This window comes from Takifugu flavidus, chromosome 1, assembly GCF_003711565.1.
Source record: "Takifugu flavidus isolate HTHZ2018 chromosome 1, ASM371156v2, whole genome shotgun sequence".
NCBI lineage: Eukaryota > Metazoa > Chordata > Actinopteri > Tetraodontiformes > Tetraodontidae > Takifugu > Takifugu flavidus.
The window spans coordinates 20,633,691-20,657,746 of NC_079520.1; the positions used below are offsets into that span (position 1 = coordinate 20,633,691).

At 38.8% G+C, this 24,056-nt stretch overlaps 1 protein-coding gene across 2 annotated transcripts; it reads left to right on the forward strand.

Moving 5' to 3' along the window:
- The first annotated feature begins 7,600 nt into the window (after positions 1–7,600).
- Positions 7,601–20,950, forward strand: sap30bp (SAP30 binding protein). 2 transcript variants are annotated; one of them, XM_057057354.1, is made up of 10 exons: positions 7,601–7,764; positions 10,257–10,363; positions 11,222–11,266; positions 13,923–13,962; positions 17,139–17,227; positions 18,316–18,407; positions 18,499–18,611; positions 18,677–18,735; positions 20,004–20,094; positions 20,260–20,950. In XM_057057354.1, the coding sequence occupies exons 1-10, from the start codon at positions 7,671–7,673 to the stop codon at positions 20,436–20,438; spliced, it is 909 nt and encodes a 302-aa protein (XP_056913334.1). In that variant the 5' UTR covers positions 7,601–7,670; the 3' UTR covers positions 20,439–20,950. The 2 variants fall into 2 exon arrangements, with proteins under 2 accessions (XP_056913334.1, XP_056913338.1); XM_057057358.1 differs by lacking the exon at positions 11,222–11,266 and having other exon boundaries at positions 7,604–7,764.
- Positions 20,951–24,056: the final 3,106 nt, after the last annotated feature.

Sequence of the window (24,056 nt, forward strand, 5' to 3'; positions counted from 1 at the left end):
GGTGACAAAAATCTCAAGTAACTGATTTAATTTACATGAAATAGTAAAATGAATAAGAAAGTCCAAAAACTCTATAATACCGGTGGTATAAACCCATGCCATCGACGTTGACCAAAGTAAAAATGAACTACAGTGTATTTGTGAAAATACACAATAACAAAGAGGAAGGAAATGTCTCATTGTTCTTTAGCGTGTTCTTTGTGAGACCCTCTCTGGAGGAAGACTTCAGGTTTCTAATAGCAAACACACATACATACAATGCACATGCAATCCTGAGGAACATGGAAATCAGCTGGCTCCACACCAGATGGACCCCTAAACCCCCTTCAATACACACACTCACACACACCAAGTCTTTTTGGCAGGAGCTTCATCATCATGGTAACAAAACACAAAAAAGAGAGGCCCTGGCACAGCTGGTCTATAGCAACCACAGAGAGAGCAGGAAAAAGGAGAGAGTTGTTCAGCTGGACAGCAGAGGCTTGGGGGGAGGAGAGCATGGGGAGTGACGGAGCGAAGAAGGAGGGACACAAGAGCAGGACTTCATGCTCAAAGTTTCAAGAAAGCATGAAACTGTTTTCAGTTTCATGCATTTTTTGTGTGTGAATTGGATCTGACCGAGTAGGACGAATCTGAAATCAGCAGGCAGCACAACTTCCATACCAGTGTGAGAAAAGGGGGCGTACAAAAACAAGAAGACGAATGTGCAGCATTGTGGGGACAGTTGTAAGTACAACAGGGTCTGTTTCTCTTCAAAGTCTTAAAGTCAAGCAAGCTGCAGAGGTAGGAGCCCCTTCCTGACTTTACACAAGCTGTTGGTTGTCAAAATATATCCTCGTGGGAAAAAAGGACAATAAATCTGCAGAATACTAACAGAAATCTGCAGCATTATTCTGGTACAGGTTACTGGGGTCACAAGCAAAAGGCTTCAAGTATTAGATAACAAATGTTCATCTAATCTGAAATTATTTACTATGATACTACTACTATTTGCAAATACTCCGATCCTATAATTTATTTTATAATAGGAATAAGAAACTAGTATATCGAGATCCTTCCACATTTGCTTTTTTCCTTACCTGATCTAATTCTGATGGATTTTCCTTATCCCACTGAAAACAATTCATCTGACCCAGATACAGAATATAATATTTAATAAGCAAAACATTCATGTAACTATATTTCTGCAGAAAAATTCTGATAACAGCCTCAAAAATATATAGGTTCATAAGTTTAAATAAGCCCTAAATCAAATAAACTAGAGTATATTAAAAATAGTTAATATCAAGGTAAGGTATTACATCAAAGTTATTGTAAAACTAGATTGATGTGGATAATAAATATTTAATACTGTGAGCATCAATAATCATTGTCATTATGTTCCCTTGACCATAGTCAAGGTTGAAATTTTAAATGAAATAAGTAATCATATATGAATATTATATTTAAACTAGAAATGATATTTAATTAATATTACATATATTCTCTGTGTAAATTCTCATTCATCCATGTTATAGTTATCCAGGTCAAAGAAATCTTACCTTACCCAATATTGTGTTGCTCAGTGCACCTGATTTGGTTTATGAGTTGAAATTAATAATTAAAATAAATTGAACTTTTTGATGTTACATTAATTAGAATAACCCAAGGAATCTGTCACATTGGCAAGAAATTTTGTTATAAATAACGGGGGCAGTGAAAATCAATTTGGGAAGGCATTTATCAATTAGCATAGCTGTAGGATTATTTTAATATTATAGTAAATTAAAATAATTATGGGGACTTTTAAATCAGTTGCTTCTTTGGTTCATATTTTCAGTGGTAGGATATAAATGGAAATTCATTAAAAACATGTAGATGCTCTTAAGAATCCCATTAAACATCTTCAGCTTGTGCATGAAGCAGAAATAATATCGAACAAGTCTAAAGTCTAAGGATCAAAGAGACTTTCACACTCATTCAAAGATTAAAAAGGCCAAAAAACTATTGATTTCAAACCAACGTACAATAACTGTTAATGAATTTCAACTGATCTCCAGTTCTGGAACCAACTGACTTCATCAGTAAGTGACTATGGAAGAAATGCAAAATACAACAAACTTCTTGAGTCAAAAAGAGTTAAATTGAATGTTGCGTGAGTTACCAAAACTCCAAAAATGTTTAAAAAGAAAAGTATAATGTCTGGCAGGGTACAGATCAAATTTAAAGTTTTGAGGAAATTTGAGGTGCTCATCAAGCCTTGAAACCTCAAAGGCTTTTTGATAGTCCCACTTTAGAGTCCCTCAGAAGTACAACAAAATTATTGTTCAAGCTGTTATGTGAAAAGGTACAGCTGTTGACGTTTACCATTTTAATTAGCCACAAATTGGTTTGTCACTCAGTTCTCTGAGCAACAAGTAAATCTGTACAGTCACAATTTTAAATCTGCATTAGTTTGGCAACAGCAAGGCCCATTAATTCAATCTATATATATTGAATATTCATTATTCACACTATTTTTGTCATATTTTATCATATTTTTATTTTTATCTTAATTTAAGTTTTGGTTTTAGGTTCTTCAATAACATTGTCTTTTTTGTGTCATTTTTACATATTGGTACATTACAGGTCAGGGTCGACTGCTAACAAGCATTTCCTTGAGACTTTTGTTGATCAATATGATTTTTTTACATGGCAGTTCAGCAGGGGGCTGACTTTTGTTCCAACCAGTAAGTGTTCTCATGAATCAACTAAGCCCCGGAACAGATCACTAAGTCACACATGTCCATTCTGAGTATATCTCCATTTATCTTGAGCGTCTCTCGGCATTTCTGTGCAGCTGGTCCCATATCAGCCTGTCACCCAAACACAGCTGCTGATGAGGACAGACTCAGGTCTTCAAATGACAGGCCTGAAATAGTCTCCTTTTAAAGTTAAACATGTGCGATAGAGCGACCGCTGTGCAAATATAAGCACACGCAGGTTGGTAGACCGAATGACCATTAGTCACACATTCCTCCATACACATGGTGGAACAGGAAGTTAATCAGTGGAATAACTAGCGGTGCCATGGTGTAATAAATGCTGACTCGTGGAACATGGAGTTTTAAAGAGCTGAATGGTTTGTATTAACAAGAGCTCTGGGTTAATTGCTGGTAAGACGTTTAAAGTAAAGTTTGGAATTTGAAATGAAAATAACTTCACTTCTACAACATAATAAAAACATTGACTGTTGCTTTTTCTTTTTACAGAATAAGGCCTAGAAAACCAGAGGAAACTTCTCACAGCTTCCAACGGAGCACTCAAACTATGGATGTGAAACAGGAAATCATGGATATAATTCAGAAGGTGTGGACCAAATTGCAGGCTCTTCCACAGGCTAAACCTCTAGAAATTGGAACTTTCGCTGTGGTCATCCTGTTCATGGGTCAGTACAAGCCTTTATTTTCATGCTTATTCAATTTATTTGTTGGAGATTCTACAATTAATCACAAAGGAATTTATAGTCTCCAGTAAAAATGTCCTTTCCTGCTGCAGGTTGCCTTTATTATGAATATAGAGATGTAGAGAAAGGCCTGATTCAATTTTCAAGAGATGCTTCATCAGTTATGTACATCAGGAAAGAAATGAGTCTGGATTCCTGAGATTTAATTCAGAGAATCAGGGTTTCATGACAGAATCCTATAAAAAAAAAAAAAGATTTCCTGTGGCCTCGTTCTACTTTTTTGCATCTGTAATCGCACAGGAGCAGAGAGCAAATGCCTCAGGGCCTTTACTCAGAGTGCTTTTAACAGTTGTGTTTTGTCTGAATACAGTTTAGAAAATTTGTATGTAGTAGTGTGATTGAGTGCAATTCTATAGTATTTTAATGGAAAAATAAGTATCCAACTATATTCTGTCCCTGACAGCCACGGTTGTCTTTATGATACTTCTGGCCTGTATTAACTGCTGCTGCTGTGGAAAACCGAAACATCAAAGCTCCAGAGTACAGCCTCTACACTCCTGCTGACAGCAAGGCGGACAAACCAGCAAATACGTTCTTCCTGATCACCCACATGATTTTCACAGGCTTTGCAAAATGGCCCACTGAACTGTTGTGAACGGAAATGAGATCTGATTCATTCCAGAAGGGATTTGAGTTCCGTCAAACCAGAGTGATGCTGAAATTCACAGATATCAATGACACATGTGGAATCAGGACATTCAAGCACTGTGATGACTTTTTCAAAACATTTTACAGTGGCCAAATGGATAAAAAGGAAAGATATTTTTGATTGAATATCACACCCAATCATTTTTTTAACTTGGTGGTGGTTTGTTGATATCAGAAACGTGGAAAACTTTAAGGTTTTTTTATTTTCAGTTGATCATTACTAAGTGACGGCGCTCTCTGTTGGCTGAGCGAGGTACTGTAAACACGTTTTTATGGCGCAATACTGTATAAAACTACTTGTATGTAACTAAAAAACAAAAAATCCATAGTATATGATGATAAACATTTTTAAATCAGTTATATAATTATCTATCCATTGTCTTTTGCTTATACGAGATGTGCAACAAATCAAGCAAAGACCCCCAGACTACTCTTTACTCGGTCATGTGCTCCCGGTCAGGGTGAAGATATAATCTCTCCACCTGGTTCTGGGCCTTCCCTGAGGGCTCATCCAGGAACACCTCCTTATTAAGGTACCATGGTGGCATCTTGACCAGGTGCACCTCAAATGACCTCTTGATATACACAGGAGCAATGGTTCTATTCTGAGACGCTACTGGATGACGGAGAGTCTCACCCTATCTCTAAGAGAGACCCCAGTCACCTCGTGGAGAAAAGCTCTTGTATCCACGACCTTGTTCCTTCAGCCACGACCATTGGGGAGGGTAGGAACAAAGATTGACTGGTAGATTGAGAGCTTTTCCTTCTGGCTCAGCAATTATTTAATTGTGGTGTTAAAATAGGGTTAAAAAAGACACCACCATTGTTTGGGGGTATTTTTTAAAGTTTAGCTCTTACGGGTCTGTATGTTGAGTAAACAGTTACCAAATTCCTACTTTTATGTTTACCTGTCCTCATTACTGAAACTAACCAAAATGAGCTTATGATAACACTGCAAGAGCCAACATTGGGGCTAGCCTGTAATGTTTGAGCTTTGTGTCCACATAATGCCAGGGCAGTGACTGCATAAGAAAGTGAGCTTTAAAAATCCACACACTGCAGTTACTGAGCTATGAGGTGAGAAGGTAATTTTAGTGGAGCACAGCCATGGCAAGGTGAGTTACTCTCAGTAGGAGTGTGTGGAGTGGCTGTTGTGGCTAATGATCAGATTTATAACATGAAAAAACTACACCAGATTTTAGTTTAGAATTGTTCCCAGCTGAAAACATGGGTCCAAAGCATTTCTCTAGACAAAGATTGCAGTTTTATACTGATATTATTGCAGTTGCTGTCCAGCGCCTGCAAAGAAGATAACAAAGAAGAGAGATCTGATTTATAAGGGATGGAATTGATACTCATTTTTCCAGCCTTTCCAGCCTTTATATAGTGGCATTTTCCACTATCATAGATCTCCTGTTTTGGAAAGTTGTTACCCGGCCTTTTTCTTTCAGTAATTGCTTGGAAAAAATATTTTACATGTTTTACCCTTCCATCCCTAATGTGATGGTCAGCTTTCTTTTTCTCAGCCACTATTAAAATGTTTTTCCATTTTCATTAATCTATTGGCAATGAATAAGAGGCATTGAAGTAAATACCTTCATAGACAGATGGATAAATTAGTTTCTGATGTCCAGAGGGAAATTTTGTTGTCACAGAAGTCCAAGAACATACAGTACTATTAATATGATGCATATAGCTTCCTGATTTAGAGTAACACACCACATTAGCATAAAATCTATGATGAAAACATGATTTAAATTTGTTACTGAGAAAATATGGCATGAAATAGAGTTACATTTTCTTGTGTATTGGGCTATTTCTTATAATAAAAAGCTTAATAAAAAGCTCAAAAGTGGTTTTAGGCATCTGCTTGTGGTCAACATAAATCTGGCAAACAAATACATATGCCATTTAAGATAATATTAATATGCCTGCACACAAACCAACTGCTGGTAATATATACTGCACATTTGTGAAGACAGACTTTATTAGAGTTTAATAATCCAAAAACACATCAAAACACTCCACCGCATTCCTTGACCAAATAGGGACCACTTGAAGGACGTCAACAAAAAGTGTAAAAGTTTGGGACTCAAAAAGTAGACATGTTGAAACAATTTCAAAGCTGTCTCAGCTGAGTGACACTCATCCACAGCTGAGGACGAGTTCTAATCTGGACCTCTGAAAACTGCAAAAAAAGAAAGAAAAAGAAAATGTTTTTAGAAACTGGGACCATTCCAGTCTGCTTTTTATACATGTTAAAACTTTATGGTGAACAGAACACTTTATGGCAGATGACAAACTGGACGACCAAGAAAATTTGGCACATGCATCAACATTGCATGATAAACTCATCGTTGTAGTTGTATATTATTTTGCATTACATTGTATTTGTAATTAATGCAATTTTTTTCCCCACTATTATAAAATCTGAAATTAGTATGTTAACCAGCATATGTCCATATCACATATCATTGATGAAGTTTTGTGCTCCTTTTTTCAAGGGCAAGATTGTATGATATTCAGGGCAGCATAAAATACACTTCAGTCCGTTGTTTCTCTTCTGGTGTTTCATATGAGATCCACGACATTGTGTCTTATTCCAAACTGTCATGTTTAATGAAGAAGGATCTCTCTACAGTTATGCAGAATTTCTTACAAACTATAAACCCAAAAAATGTGACATTAATGTGATATGTCGTTTTTGTGACATGAACCTTGAAACTGTTACCAGTATTTCTTTTTGTCTTTTAATTTTACACACAAACTCTGAAAACAAAACTCACTTTAGCGGCACTATTTTTCAGACTTTAGTCTAAATTACCATGATGGCTTTTTATTACTACAGTAAGTAGGACAAAGTGAAATATTTTCTAATAATTTAATTTTACCTTTTTCAATCTATCTATGTTGTATTATTATATATACATCCTTTTATATATATTCTCTATTCATATTTCAATTTTTTTCTGCGTGCTTTTGCTGCTGTTGCGCTGTAAATTTTCCCGTGTGGGACAAATAAAGGAATCTGAATATGAATCGTGCAACATACAATGCAGAGTAAAATTTGATTTCAACATGCTTGAAAAAATTATGTGAACAGAGAAACTGTGATGCTGGACTGTTGAAAAGACATATTTGCAAAATATGTTTGTGCAATACAGTATTTTAATTTTAATATCCAGTGGAAAGCATGTGGAAAAATGGCTCTTTTTAATCCTTTGCCTTGGTTCTCAGCAGGGATGCTGGCCTAATGGCTGAGGAGATTTTTTACCACACGTACTGTATGTATCTATTTGCTTTTAGTTATTTATTTTTGTCAAAGATATTTATTCTTTTGCTTTGATTACAAATGCATAATGTAGTTTTTCTATTTTAGCTGAAGTCTTTTCTGCCTTTTGTCTTACTCATTGAAAGTGGGAACTACTTTCATTGAAAGTGGGAACTGTCCGCGCATGCGTAAATGTTTGTTTGCGCTTGCGCAGAAGTGATATGGAGCAGTTCAGGATTTGGGTGCAGATTGAGAACGCTTTAAGTTATGGCGAGCGGCAAAAAGAGTGCTCTTCTTTCTTCTTTAGCAGACTATGGAGATGATTCAGAACCGGATTCCGAACCCGACATAGAAGAAATAGGTATGTTATACTACAAACAATTATCTCCTTAAAACTGGTAGAAAAAACAGTCTATTGCAATTCAAGATTTGGCCTAATCAGGCTAGCATAATTTTCAGGAATCATGTAGCCCTGGTGTTGTTTGAGTACGACGATATTAAAACGCACAATATAAGCCGCTACAAAAACATTTAAATAACTTTAGGTCCCATGAAAAATTTGTTGTTTACGGATCACTGCAGGAAAAACAACTTTACGATATTGGGTTGTTTTCCCCCTGTGTCGGTAATGAGGAAGCATTGACCCATCATTAAAACATACAAACGGAAGTTTGTTTAAAAGTCGGGTAACTATTGAAACACCGATTACATTCCAGAATATATAAATGTATGCTATGTTCGAAACTCAGTACATAGGGGAGTTGGATTGAGTCTGAATTTGAAATTCCCTTTAGTACAATACGCCGGCGCAGTTTAAATGACGTCATAGCGTCGCATAATAAATACGAACCCGGTCGCGGCCAGGTCTATTATTTTAACCCAATCAAAATAAAAAACACACATTTGTTAGTGTATTAGTCCCCTATAAGGTAACTTGATATCAATAAATAAAATACTAAAATAATTAAAGTCCAGTAACATTTTTGCACATTGACGTAATGGTATATTCTCAAGTAGTCTTCCACTGTCTTCCAAAATTCAAACCGGCTTTTGATCTGTTTGTCATCTTTTTAAAAAAAATATTTTGAGATCCTGTCCTCTGGCACAGAATCGACATTTCCTTAGAACTATATTTCCTTTGTGATAAAGATTTCATCAAATTGAAAGTGACAGAAAAAACAACAATGGTTGATTATGGTTTTTATTCCCACCTTTATGTTGAAATATTTTAAAATGACTGAACTGCACCCCTTCTGAAAAGAATTGTAAACTTCACATTGATTTCGCAATTGCTGGAGTCTGGAGGTGGGGTTTTTAATCATTTTTAGACTAGTAGGTGCAAGAACCTTCTCAATTCCATGCTCCACAGCCATTGACATCATTCATTTTGTCTCAGATAAAGTACTTGCCCTGAAAAAATATCCAATTATATTTTCTATAGGACAACCTGACGACAATTGCTGCAGGCTTTCAATGCCCGGCTGGATCACCAGCTTTTGCCAAAGTGGTGGCCATTATAGATGGATGCCACTTTAGGATCAAGACCCCTGGTGCAGAAGCTCAGTGTTACTTTAATAGAAAACTGTTTAATTCTATTAATCTTCAATCTACATGTGACCACCAGTGTCTGTTTGTGGACCTATTCACTGGATAGTTAAGAGGCCTGAAACACAGCCCTGTGTATGTTCAGGGACTGTGCCCTCCTGAGGGTTATTGCATCCTAGGAAATGTTGGTTATCCCTGTATCTTCCTAGAAAACAGGTAGTCATTCACCCAGCTGTGGATCAAACTTTGGACATCATCATCACCTAAAGAAATCAGTTCAATAGATGAGCCTGCAGTATGTTTATATCAATCTTAACAATATCTTAAATCTCCATTTAAAGTGCAACAACTCTAGTAAAGTATAATTAAAATGGTATGAAGGAAAAACAAGCTAACAATGCTTATAGTTGCATAAATTCTAATGTCTTTATGGCAAAAACAGATTAGGCAGGAAACATCAATACGTCACTAAAGTGAAAGAAAATTTTACACTTTATAGTAAGTAATGTATCAAACACATATCTGACAATACTTATATTTATATAACATCTCTCAAGGCCCCAGTTCCCCAGCCATCAATAGGTGGGACATATTACCCAAGTTAGGGTGCATCAGTTGAACACTACTTTTTGCAGTACATTGTGGGATCAAGTGCACTAGGGTACAACGATGCTCACTGAGCATTCGCACACTACTTCAATATGGCATACAGACTGCTGAGTGCACTGCATAGGTGAGTACCGGTAGTTTCAGACACGGCATGTATACATACAGCTGATACAAAGCTCAAACTTAAGCAGACCCGCACAAAAACTCAAAATATTTGTCCATTTGTTCCATTCAGCTGTTGTATTTACCCCATGATCTTCAAAGATCATTGTAAACTGTTGGTTTTATTGATTGTAAGACTTTTGGGGTCAGCTCCTTTTTTCAGAAGAATTTTGGGATTAAGGTTTGCGCATTTATAGCATTTGGGTAATTTCCCCATTGTCTTTAATTGCATACATTGGTGATTGTAAAAATGATGACTAAAAAGAAATGCTTGGTCAATCCTGAATTTCCATTGTGATTAATAGATTTAACTTTGTGCCTTCTATTTATCCATCTGTGGATAAATAGTATAGAGAAAATGCTAGAGATACACTTGAGGCATTTGTACAACCTGTGTTGTACAAAAGTTATATTAATTTTGTAAATAAACCACAAATTACAGCACTTTGAGTTGCCAAATTGACACATCTGCTTCTCTCTTATGTGAGTATTGTGTTTTTCTCATTTTCTGACTTGACTGTTGTCTGTCACTTGTAGGGCCAGGGGGGAGTCTGGTGTACAGTTATGGCGATGATGACTTGAACCGGACTGAGGGTCCTGATGAGAAGGAATCTGGAGATGAAGAGAGCAGAGAGAGCAACTCGGTCAGTATTTCCCTTCAGAAGCCACTGTTAATTGGATTCTTTCGACAGCTGTGGCCAGTTCAGAAAAAGTCTGCTGCTTGAGAAAGCTGAAACCTGATATTTGTTTTTCAGATGTGCTTTCTATTGACATTTTAGGGAAATTTTGTGGTTTTACGAACTCCTTGTTGCACCAATGTTTGATACTCTTCAAGGGAAAAACTACTAAAATGTTGGCATTTAGGCAGTTTAAGTATGGAGAGAGAAAAAAGTAATTTGCAGTATGTTTTAATTCTGTTTGGTTGCTCCACAGGTTAAAAGCATAAAATTTATTGAATTTTATGTGATAGACCAACAACATATTGCATAATTGTGAAGTTAAAGGAAAACTTCAGAATCTGAAGAGAGTAGTGTGCTTGTTTATTAATCAGTCATAACAAAATAATCTCTTACCATTAAAACACCAATATCACTTAAATGTTATCATTGTCACTTTCCTACAAATACTTGATTTCAAGGAGACAAGTTAGAGGTCCTTGCATTTCAGGCTCATTGTGGATCTTTCCTAAACCAAACAGCATGACACATGACTGTAGCAATATTGCCAGTCTTTTCTACCTTATGGCTCTTGCCTGTTTGCCTCTACTTTTTTAACAAAGGACGTGTATACGAGCACACATGTATGAACCCAGATTAATATTTGTATTTATATTTAAGACTAAAATGTTTGTACTATTCCTTTAACAATCACTAGTTCTACAGTAGAGACATTTTTGGACAGTCCTGCAGTCCTGATAGGTGATGGATGTCATCTGGCATCTGCTGCTAAGTCTTCTCTTGATCCTTGGGGTGTGTTAACCTTGTGCATTTTTGTTTTCATAGGAAATGGACGAATCTGAAGAGGGGAGGGACACAGATGATGTTGAGGTATTTGGTGGATCTGATTTGGACAGGGGTTACAGCTGATTAATTCCTCACTTGTTTTGTTAATAACCAAAAGACATGTGCAGCACTGGCCCCACATGATGTGAAGGCACATTCTCACTAGATGGTGCTATGTGTAGATCACTGGGACACTTGACCGGGAAGTGAGGCACTTGGTGTAGATAAGAGGAGGACCTTGAGTTTATTATTAAGCTTTGCTTAACTGATGTATTGTACAGTGAGCTAAATCAATGGTGTGGTTAGGTCTGTTGAGGTTAGCTTGTAGGCACTGACTGCTAGTGGAATAATATTGCTTTATGTGTATGTAGAAGTTTTTTTTTCTTGTATACATGTTCCCTTAATATGGTCCATAGTTGTTCTTCTGGTTGTTGAATCATAGCAACTGGACTGTTTGAGTTTCATGAAGATGTTTCACCTCTCATCCAAGAGGTTTCATCAGTTCTTGTGCAGGGCTGTCACCAAGTGAAGTTAATTAAGTTAAAAACACTATAGAAGAACAATGTACTGGATAAAGAAAAGGGAACAAGAAATGGTTATGAAAATATGAAACAAAATTGAAGATTAGAAAAATATTCTATAATAATTAAAATTGCATATTATAATAATGGATAGCAGAGCCATGGCAGATAAACAGCATAACAGTATATACACATAGTAAGTTACTGCATATAGTACCGGTAAGTAGGGTTAAGGTTTTGATGTGTTTTTGTACATTGAGATATCTTTAAGTGTACATATTTGTATTCAGCTGTACCCTGTTTTGGCCATCATTCATACTGTGGCAGGAAATAAGCTGATAAGAAATTGTGTTGTTTGTCGTGAAACTTTACACTCTGCAAACATGTAGCAGGTGTGCAGAGCTACTCTGGCTACTACTAGTAGCAGAGGTAACCTTTGCCTTGCTAGTGTCACTTATGGTGTGCTTCAAAAACAGGGATGTAATGCAATTCTTCTCCATGTTTTTGAAAATGTAGTGCTCACAGTCACATACATTCCAATGGGTTTTGCTTATATATTTAATCAGTGGACCCCCTGCAATCACCACAGTGATGCGTTATTTATTATTGCTCACTCGTAGTTTGTTGTCTGACTGTTTTTATTCTTTGAGTGATTTGTTGTGTATGATGTTTTCTAGCCAAAGCCCTTCTCATTAAATCCAAAGTGGCTTACTGTAAATACAAGTAATAAATGATGCCACTGTTTGTTTTGGATCTATATTTGGGAAGTTGCACAGTGGATAGTCTGCTAAAGTTGCCCTACCTTCTACTGTTTTGGTGGGAAGTTGCAGAGCCAACCTGAAAATAGTCCTCTGCAGGTGAAATGAAAAACTCATCTGCACAGGAGATAGGTTCATGTTCCCAGCAGGCTAAGTAGAAGCATATTGAGACCTATGTCGTTGATGATTTGTCATTTAGGCTAACAGCTGTTTGTTTTTTGGAAAAGAGTCATCATAGGAACTTATAATCACATATGAAAACATAAACTGGAGTTAAAACCTGTAGGCTGATGGGGAAACCTCCCTCTGTATTCACACGACTTTCATTGTGTTACCAATGTATGATCGGAAATCATTTTCATCTGCATATTTCTTGTTTTTGTGGAAAATGGTCTGTAGCACTGTGACTTTGCCGCAGACAAATATTAATTTTGCATGTGCAACTGTAAAACTCTGGTATGTGTTCAGGTGTTTTTTTTTCATGTGTGTAGGTAGGTAGGTCAACATGGAAAATGAAAACATAATTTTGATTAGTAACAATTTATTAAATGAACATGGTCCAGATGTGTTCTATAGAAAAAGTAAACTGAAATGACCTCTGTTCTGATTTGGTGTATAAAATTAAATTATGATAACTTGACTTTCAGGGGCCTACCCAATCTAATGGTAGGAAAAAACTACTGATGCTTAACTGGAGACAATCAGTCCATGCCTTTATTTGCACCTAAGCTAATATTATTAATAAAGTAATCAAGTCCACATTTCTTAACAGGCATTGTATGGCTGTAAATAGGCTGTGGTGATTCAATATCACCTGAGTAAAATGAGTCTATTAGTAGTCATGAAATGGTCAGTGCTTTACATGTTTCTCTCTTTTACTAATCATTAACACCTTTGCAGATCTGCAGTACACTGGAAAGCCAACTAGTTCTTTTACTCTTCATGTTGATTGAACAAAGGGAAGACTGTGCGGAAAAATATAGGGTTCTCTTTAGTGTGCACTCATATTTTTCCCCCTCTCTCCTCCCCTTCTCTTCTTTGTGTTTTGTCCATATTTAGCACAATTCTCTTGATGTGTTTGTGCAGCACCTTGACGAAAATGATACGATGCCTGTGAATAACAGTACTGTTCCTTTGTACTGAACCTGTGTTGTGCCCGCAGTACTGGCACAACAGACAACATAGTTTAGATGCTGTGCTATAATTCCCCTTCTGCTGCAGTGCTCCTTACAAAGCCTGGATTTGCTCAAGTGGCCTGTTTTTTTTTCTCCTTAGAATGCCATATATTTGTACATTTTAGGTACAGATGGGACATTTTGACAGTCAATTTTCTGAAAGGATGCTTTATTGAAATATATACTTTCAAATCAGATGAATAGCTCTTGCTCTGTCCCTCTCCTCCCTTTTCTGTTTCCTTTTCAGATCCCAGAAGAAGAAAAAAAGGACCCCAGTGAGTTAGTTGGTGAGTACATAGCATGACTTAAATCATGTGCTACCACCAGTGCAAATCTAGCATTCTCATGCTGCAAACTATATTTTTTCTTTAAAAATTTGTCATTATAACCAAAGTATAATACTTAAATAATCAATTGTACAATGACAATTCTCAGGTAGGCTCTGACATTTATACCAGACCCAGAGTGTGCTATGAAGTTATTGTCCACAACATTACACCACCCCCAGCAGCAGCCTGAACTGTTAATTCTAGGCAGGATAGAGCCATGCTTTTATGTTGTTTATGCTAAATTCTGACCATAACAATCAAATTTGTAGCGGAATTCCAGACTCATCTGACCAATCCTCTCTTGTCCATTTTTGGTGAGCACTCAGTTCTTAGTTGATTTTTGTGGCAACTGTTTTGGTCATTTTCTACTTCACAGTTTGAGGCATTGAGCATGTATAGAGTGGTTCTTTGAGTTACCGTACCTTTGCCTTCTCATCAGCAGATGGTTTTGCAGAAAAATCCAGTAGATCATTAATTTCTAAAATACTCCGGCAGGTCTGTTACAGTTACTTAAATCATCTTTCTTGCCCATTCTGAGTCTCTTTGAAATTCAAGAGTTTGTCTTGACACATCATTTTGACACTTAGCACTTATTGAGCACTGTGAAGCTGCAGAGAGCATGGTGGAGTACAATCCCTATATAGCTATATGCTGCTATGTTGCATCTTCTAGTGTTTCGAGCATCATTTGTTGTAGAACAATGTTTGGAGATTGTGAACTTTGTCTTTGATGCAATGTAGAGGCACATTACTTAATGCAACGTCATTAATAATTGTTTTAGTAATCGCTGCTTCTTACTGGTATACACCAGAAATTAGTTTTACTTTGGCATTATTGTCCAACGCTATTGTTGGAATTAATTTATACCTTTTGAAAGTTGATTGGGTGTTGGTGCAGGAAATGCCTGAATCAACAAGTAGACTTTGGTAATGAAAGACTCACTGTGGGAGCTGTCAGTGGTTTGGTGAGTAAGAAATGACGTATACAGGTGTGTCTGAACACCAGATCACAGCAGGTGTGAGTGATAGAGGGAGTGGCTTCCGGCAGAATCCTACAACACAACCTTCTGCTGTTTGCCTTTATGGGCTTGTAGGCTGATTATGAATACATAGTTGATTCATTTCAACACTTGCTTGGTAACATTATAATGTTAAATAGTTTGCACTGTAAAGGTGGATTATGTAAAGTAGTCCTTTATTATTTGTTATACGGTAATTTTCAGAGAACCGGAAGTGTAATGTGTGTCTCATAGTTCTAGAGTTAACATGTTGCTGGTGAAGTTTGGCTCATCAGTCATGAAAATCAGTAAATGTCACAGTGCTTTGAGCCAAAGGCCTCAGTCAGCAGGCTGAGCATAGCTCTTTGTCTGCTCTGTGAAGGGGCAGACTTTGTGTGTCTGTCCAGAAAATTCCCCTAGGGCACAGACTGTGACTTTCTCAATGTTGTCCTGGGAGACAGATGGTGACTTTTCTAGACAGTACAATCTTTCCTCTGTCTGCTTGTTACTATGGCTCTATGTCCTTTCTGGCATATCTGGAGGTCTTTCTGACAGGCCTTCTGATATGCTTGATATGCCTCACTTCAAAGTGCTGAATTAGATTTGTTTGCACTTCTACTTCTGTGGAGTTTATGTTGCTCTTTATACTCAAGTTAGTCACCTAATTCCACCTAATTCCTTGTTTAGAGAGGATTAGCAGACTCCCTTGGTGCTAAATATCTCTTAAACCACATATATAAGACATGATTGAGTGTCTGCACACAAGTGAAATAGAAACGATTCCTCAGCTTTGTGACTCAGGCATACCCTGTGAGGGTATTGTCTTGTTGCCATGTGCAACAAAAAAACCTATAGCCAGTCTTTTTTTTCTTCAGTACTGCAGACCTCACTCATTGTTGTTGAAGATATGCAGAGCTTAAACATGCTCACTCTTAGTTATACGTCTTGCCGGCTCAGGCAACGCCCTGCTCCTCATTTTCCTTGGTTGCAGAGATGACCCAGAAGGAATGTGGTTCTGCTCCTGCTTTGAACTCTACAGACATTAGGGCAATGGTGTCAGGTCACAAAGTTATCTCACCTGTTCAGCAGACAGTGGAGAAGAACAAAGATAGCAGAGGGTGTAAGGCACTTCAGGAACAAATCCACAGACAGGCTAGTTCACTGTAGTGCATTTTATCATTCAGTTTGTTATGGAAAGTAACTACTATGACCATGTGAATGATTAAAATGGTGATATTTGGAGTGCATTTAATGATGGAAAATATGATGTATTGAAGACTTTTGTTCATGTTGACCTTCATTTTTCTTGAGTATGAGTGCAAGTATTAGAGTTGTTTCCAGCCTTCAGCCTCACTAAAGTGCAGCACTTCAGAAAATGATCTTATTTTCAGTCGTGTTCATACTTGCTGACTAGCTCTCAGGTCCTTCATACATGAATACACACTCTTGCATATTTTGCAGCATTGACTGAGATCTTGATTGATGGTAGTGAATGACAGTAAACGCTGTGTCGGAGAAGTGAGCGACAGCCAAGGAATGTCTACCCTGCAGGCAGAAAGAGACAAGAGGAGAAGAAAAACATAGTGGGTGGGATGAGAGAGGAGCCTCCCTTTTCAGTTCAAGCCCAAACAACAAGCTCCCTCGCCCTATTGTACATTTATACTGAACTTGTAGCTGCAGAACTACCAGGCAAGGGGTAGAACTTTGAAAGTTATATTGTGTCAGAGCAAATACACAGAAATTTGTTAGTAGTTGGATAAAATCAGGCATAAAATTTTACAACTGGATGGAAGAGAATTCAGGCCACATAAGTAAAAATGAAAAATGCTGTGGAATTTCCAGGGCAGTTTCTTTCCAACTTCAACAGTATACAGAATGCTTACTTGTTGCTTACTTATTGAAAAAAGCATCTTTATTCCCACAAAATTATTTTACATTTGAGAACAACGTTTTAATAGCTGAATCACAAAGTCAGAAATGTTTCATGTCACATGAATATAATTGAAAATACTTCAGTTCCACCACTTCCTAATTCATGATGTTATCCCTCATCTAGCATATAAAGACTTAAAGGTGAGATGTGATGGGGAAAAATAACTTTGTCAACCTGATGTGCAAGTTTCTGACTTTCTTGCAGCTCTGTTCTCGGAGAAGGTGAGGAACATGTCACCAGATGAGATCAGGATCCCCCCAGAGCCCCCTGGGCGGTGTTCTAGCCAGCTGCAGGTAAACACACCTCCACAGCTGTATGCTTATGTTTGTCACTGTTAATGCAAAGTAGTGCATTGTCTGATAATTAGAACTGAGGAGGTGCTGAGTGGGTTGGCTGCTGTTTTGTGTTCGCTGTTGTGTAGTTTTACTATAATTTTCCTACTTCATGAAGACATGCTGCTACGAGACACAGAATATTTCATGTGCAGAGACTCATGTGCAAGGTCTCTTCCAGTTGCCATTTTTAGGTTTGATAACCTGGATTGCTTTCAGGGGCTTATGTTTAACTTAAATTCACCCTGAAGCAGACAAATGTTGCATAAATTCTTCAACTCCTGTAATTACCCCAGCAGTTGTTTATCACACTATTGATTTCATGCTACAAGCACCAGCTATGTCTGCTGTATGTTTCTGCAGTAAAGTATGTCCAGTCCACAGGGGAGGCAGGTCAGGACAGGAGCCTGACTCAGAAAAGAGCTCAGCAGTAATTCCTGCTGCAGCTGGCACACCTCCATGCCTATCAGGCCAACAATGAATGATTCAAATGCACCAGAACAGCCCTGGTATCCATGCCCTACAGTTAAGAAGGTTAGGTCTGAAAGAAAGACAACAATAGTGCTGGTCTTACATGTAGTTGGTGCTGTTATAACAGATTTAATTTAAATTGCCCAGCTTTTGGTTTCAATTGACTAGTTTTCAAAAATGTTGGGTTTTATTTTTTTATTTTTTTTTAAACGTGCCGTCTAGATGTTGTGACTATAATGATGCTGTGTTGTTTCCGTCATTATAGGATAACTCAGAGCAACGACTGAGTCATCCAGGTTGAAGAGAATTCCTGGATCCAGTGGAAGTTTAATATATAATGTATACTATCGTATTTTGGTCCACTTCTATCACAATGGATGACCAATGCTATATCTGCCAGCTCCTGGCCTGGTTCACCCTGGTTGTCAAATAGTTTCTAGATTTTACTTAAAATTGGTCCATTTACAGCAGCCCACACTCCAGCGTGTCATACTGCATATCATTTGTGTTTGTGACAGACACAGCAGATGAAGTCAGGTCTTCATAAGAGGGAGAATTCTTTTTTTTTTTTTAAACAGGAAAAGATAAACAAGCTTTTTGAAAGGAAGACCTATGAAGACTTTGATACAAACAACCACATTCAGAAAAAGAAAGAGTTTAGAAACCCAAGGTATGGAGCCTAGCTGAAGAATGGCATCACATTCATCATTAAATGCATTATTTTCTTTATTTAAAAACTATTTAATTTTCTTTTTTTAAAGTATATATGAAAAGCTCATTCAGTTCTGCCAAATAGACGAACTTGGAACCAACTACCCAAATGATATGTTCGACCCTCATGGCTGGTCAGAGGACTCCTACTATGAATCTCTTGGTAAGTGGTGCCACTACTTTTAACAATTGTGTGATTAAAGCTCACAGATGTTTTTATCTTTGCAGCCAAAGCTCAGAAAGTGGAGATGGACAAACTAGAGAAAGCCAAGAAGGAGAGGACAAAAGTGAGTCTAACCAAAAACAAACAAAAGAATATGTCCACTTTGTACTTTTGTACAATGGACTAGTTTACAGTAGCCACATTTTCCTCATCAGTAACAAACTCAGACCAAACTTTAAATCCACTGTATTTGCATGAACTATGCATCAGTAACTATTTTGTTGAATAACTTTTGATTATATAGCACAAATTCATGTCAGTGGTGGTCCTCAAAGTCGGCTTTCTCATAATAACCTGGGCAAATGAAACCCCAGCAAAGAAGAGAAGAGAAACAAATGCAAATCTGTCCGGGGTCTCTGAGAAATTTAGGCGGATCCTCCAAAAACATGACATACTGGTGCAGTTTAAACCAAGCAACACACTTGGATAGAAGCTGGTACACTTGAAGGACAAGACACCAAGCTATAAACAATGTAATGTTGTTTATGCTGTACAGTGCCAGGAGGAAGGTAAGGAACTGTACATTGGTGAAACCAAACAGCCTCTCCACAGAAGAATGGCACAACAGACAGGCCACCTCTTCAGATCAGGACTCAGCAGTCCACTTACACTTAAAGGAGAGTGGGCACTCCTTCGGGGACAACCAAGTACGGGTACTGGCCAGAGAAGACCGCTGGTTTGAGAGGGTTGTCAAGGAAACCATCCATGTCAAAATGGAAAATCCATCCTTAAACAGAGGTGGTGGGCTAAGGCACTTCCTATCACCCACATACAATGAATTCCTCCACTCCTTCCAACAACAAACCAAACATTCACACCATTTCAGGAGATCTGGTGACTCACCACCATGTGAGCCAGCAGGCAAAGGGGAGACACCTCAACTGAAACTAGGTCAACGACCCTGCTAACGACTCAGGTGACCACCCAGATCATTAGCATGCTAATTGTCTACAAGGGCTATATTTTAAAGCTCTGTTTCCAGTGGGTTCAGAACTGAAGAAGCCTTCTGGATAGAAGGCAAAACGTCTACAAAAGAGAAGAAAAACAGTCCAGTTGACAAAGAAAACTACCTTGGATAATTATGACCTGGATGATTGAGAATATACAGACAACCTGGGCAAGTTGTCAAAAACATGCTATCATAAGCTGCACATGATGAACTAGACCTGAATGAACCTACAAGTTTAACAACTACAACACAAAGCATACTGCAGTATGACTTGAAATAAAAACAGAAACTTTTAATAAAGTAGAAAAATAAATTAATTAAATCACACCTTTACCAGCTCTAGTAGTTGAGTCACTTTTGTGAAATCTGTTTTTGGTCCACAGATCGAGTTTGTCACAGGAACTAAAAAAGGCACCAACCCCTCCAGCACAGCAGCCTCCACCGCCAGTAGCACCAGCACCACCACAGCCACAGGTGAACAGCCACCAGTGTGGCACCCCCCAGTGTGACACCCCCCACCATCACGAGTCTGTTGATTGTGACCCCTGATGGTGGAAATGACTGACAATAGTTACAAACATGGGCTTGCATATGGGTCATGATAATCAACTGACATCACTTGATTTCTGTCCCCATCAGATGCTCAGAAGAGGAAAAGCAAATGGGACTCTGCAATCCCAGTGACCCTGGCCCAACCTACTATCATCACCACTACCGCAACGCTGCCCGCTGTTGTCTCTGTGACAACCACTGCCACCGGCACCAAGACAACGGTCATCTCTGCGGTGGGCACCATCCTGAAGAAGGCCAAGCAGTGAAGAGGCCAGAGTCCGAATGGTGCATTATGAAGCTGGAAGTGTTGTGCCATCATCATCATCATTATATATCTAAGAGGATACAGAGAGGGGACAAACAAACTGATGGACAGTTTTAAAACTCACCCATGAGTCCCCTTCAGACATGCTAGACTAAAGGCGGCACTGCCTTCATTTTTCCGGGATCAGCACTGTAAGAGGAAGCCTTTTATCGATCTGTAAGATGTCTACAAATCTTACACTGGTGAAACGAGACAGTTTTTAAATATGATGGCAACATAAAAACTAGATCACAAAATGGTCACTGGGACACCTGATAGGATTACCTGAAAATCTGTCTATTTTTCTATCTGTAGTTCTGGTTGTGTTATGTTGGTAGTGGCATGTGTAAACATTTTTTACTTGTTTAATTTTTCTCTCCAACATATTCATGTTTCTAATGTAAGATTTTTTTTACACTTGTACAGACATGTCAATGAGGTAAATAAATGGTTCACATGTTGCCTTTTACAAAAGTTTTTTTAAATTAGTTTTCAATTTTATTGTATCTATCTCTATCTCTATCTCCTCCTATCTATCGCTATCTATCCATCCATCCCAGAATTCCAAAGCGGAAACCCAAAACTGATTTTCAGAATTGAATTCTGGAATTAATTACATTGGTATTGGCACCCAATACTGAATCATATCGGCCCCACCTTGATTGAAGACATTGATTAGTTATTTATAAAAAAAAATCTACTTTCTACAGGCACGTGTATGTGTTCTGGTAGACATGTGTTTTTCTATGGAGTTTTGCATGTTTGTATTTTTCTGAAATTACTCAGCTGAGATTCAGGCTGACCAGTTCACCATCCCATGTGTGCTGCAGGTGGAGTTGGAATGTTCCACCTTCACATCTGACTTCAGTCTAAGGTTGCATCATAGGAGCATATGAAAAAAAAGTCCCATGAGCCAGGGTGGGAGGAGGGGGAAACTGGAAGGCGGGTTAGAATTCCTGAGAGGAGAACAAGGTCACCTGCAGCTGTCAGTCCAAAATGTGACGAGCAGGAACCCAAGATCTTTCTTCTGGGCCATAACCCTCCCAGTCAACGAGATACTGAAGGCCTCTGCCACGAACACGGGAGCGGATGATGCGGCGCAGGAAGTGGCTGTAGAAGACCAGACGGGGCCTGATGAGAAGACTTGTTCTGGTTGCAGGTAGGGCAGGCATTGACATATTCCCGGGTGTCCTCTAACGAGGGCCACCAGAAGCGTTGCTGGAGGACGTCACAGGTTCTCTGGATCCCCGGATGACAGGAAATCCTAGAGACATGAGCCCACTGGAGCACTTCTGACCTTAGGGTTGCAGGCACATGCAGGCGAGACAGTGGCAAGGAAAAACTCCCCTTTAACAGGAAGAAACCTTGAGCAGGACCAGGCTCATGTAGGGGGACCCTCCTGCTGATGGCCGGCTGGGTAAAGAGAGGGGAGAAGGAGGGGGAGGGGAGAGGAGAGGCACAGAGCACAGACTCACACAAAAATACGCTATACAGCGGGGCCGGAGGTCATCCCTCAGCTCCGAAGGCTGAGCTCATTTACCTGTAAATGAATGGGGGGAACTACACAGGGATCAGCATAACTAGTCTGCTTGATGAGGAGGAGGAGAGGAGAGGAAACCATGACCCAGTGGGGTGACAGAGGCCTGTCAGGTGATCATGTTTCCGGACCCCGGCAGCCTTGGCCTATAACAGCATAGCCAAGATGCGACCTAACGATTAGACGACCCTCTAAGTATGATAATTTGTCTATCTATGATAGTAACTACAGAATTAACAACAATAAGCTTTTTCAAAGAGGTACGTATTAAGTCTGATCTTAAATGTAGTGATGGAGTCAGCCTCCCGTACCTGGACAGGGAGCTGGTTCCATAGCAGGGGGCCTGGTATCTAAATGCTCGGCCCCCCATTCTACTCCTAGAAACTCTGGGAACCACAAGTAGACCAGCATTCTGAGAGCAGAGCGGTTTATTGGGCTGATAAGGTATCACTAGCTCCTCCAGGTAGGATGGAGCTAGGCCTCTGAGGACCTTGTAGGTCAAAAGAAGGGTTTTAAAAATTATTCTAAATTTAACGGGCAGCCAATGAAGCGACGCCATTACAGGAGTTATGTGAGCTCTTTTGTCAATACCTGTCAGAACTCTGGCTGCAACATTTTGAATCAACTGGAGGCTTCTTAAAGAGTTGTTTGGACACCCCTGAATAAAGAATTACAATAGTCCAGCCTGGAAGTAACAAAAGCATGAATTAACTTTTCAGCTCCATGCGGCGTCAGTAGCTTCCTAATCTTTGTGATGTTCCTCAGGTGAAAAAAGGCACTTCTAGAGACTAATTTAATGTGTGTGTTGAAGGACAGATTTTGATCAAAAGTTACTCCTAGATTCCTCACAGAGAGACTAGATGTTAATGAGATACCATCTAGAGTGATCATGTGATCTAATCTATTCCTGAGAGGTTCAGGACCAAACACCATGACCTCAGTTTTTCCTGGGTTAAGGAGGAGGAAATTTGAAGACATCCAGGACTTTATGTCTTAAGACAGGTCTGAAGCTTCACTAACTTCTCTGTCTCCTCTGGTTTCATGGATAAATAAAGCTGAGTGTCATCGGCATAACAATGAAAATTTATCCCATGCTGCCGAGTAATGTTCCCTAAGGGAAGCATGTACAAGGTGAAGAGGATTGGTCCAAGTACAGAACCTTGAGGAACTCCATGGCTAACCCTACTGTATGAGGAGGGAACACCATGGACATGAGCAAACTGGTATCTATCAGATAAATATGATCTAAACCAGTCTAGTGCTGTCCCTTTAATCCCAATCACATGTTCCAGTCTCTGTAACAGGATGCTGTGATCAACTGTATCAAAAGCAGCACTGAAATCCAGCAGAACCAGCATAGAGACCAGTCCATGATCTGAAGCTATGAGAAGATCATTAGTAACTTTAAGAAGTGCTGTTTCTGTGCTGTGATGAGCTCTAAAGCCTGACTGAAACATCTCAAACAGGTTGTTCCTCTGCAGGTGCTCCAGTAACTGAGTCACCACCACCTTCTCAAGAACTTTAGAGATAAAAGGAAGGTTGGATATTGGCCTATAATTTGCTCATACATCAGGATCTAGTGATGTTTTTTTAAGCAACGGCTTAATCACTGCCACCTTGTAGGACCGGGGTACATAACCTGTCACTAAAGAACCATTGATCTGGTCCAGGATAGGACTGCCTATCAATGGTAAAACATCCTTCAACAGGGGATGGGGATGGGATCTAAAAGACACGTGGTGGTCTTGGATTTCTGAATTAGTGATGATGCCTCAGAAAAATATATAGGGGTGAAGGAGTTTAAGGGCTCGTTGGAGAACCTGTATGTTCCCACAGTCAGCACATCTGGTGATGGTCCAGTTGTTGGGATGGCCTGGTAAGCTTTCTCTGATAGCTAGAACTTTATCAATGAAGAAGCTCATGAAGTATTCACCACTAAGGGAAGAAGGGATACGTGGATCTAAAACACTGTGACTCTTAGTTAATTTGGCCACAGTGCTGAAAAGAAACCTGGGGTTGCTCTTATTTTCCTCAATTAAAGAA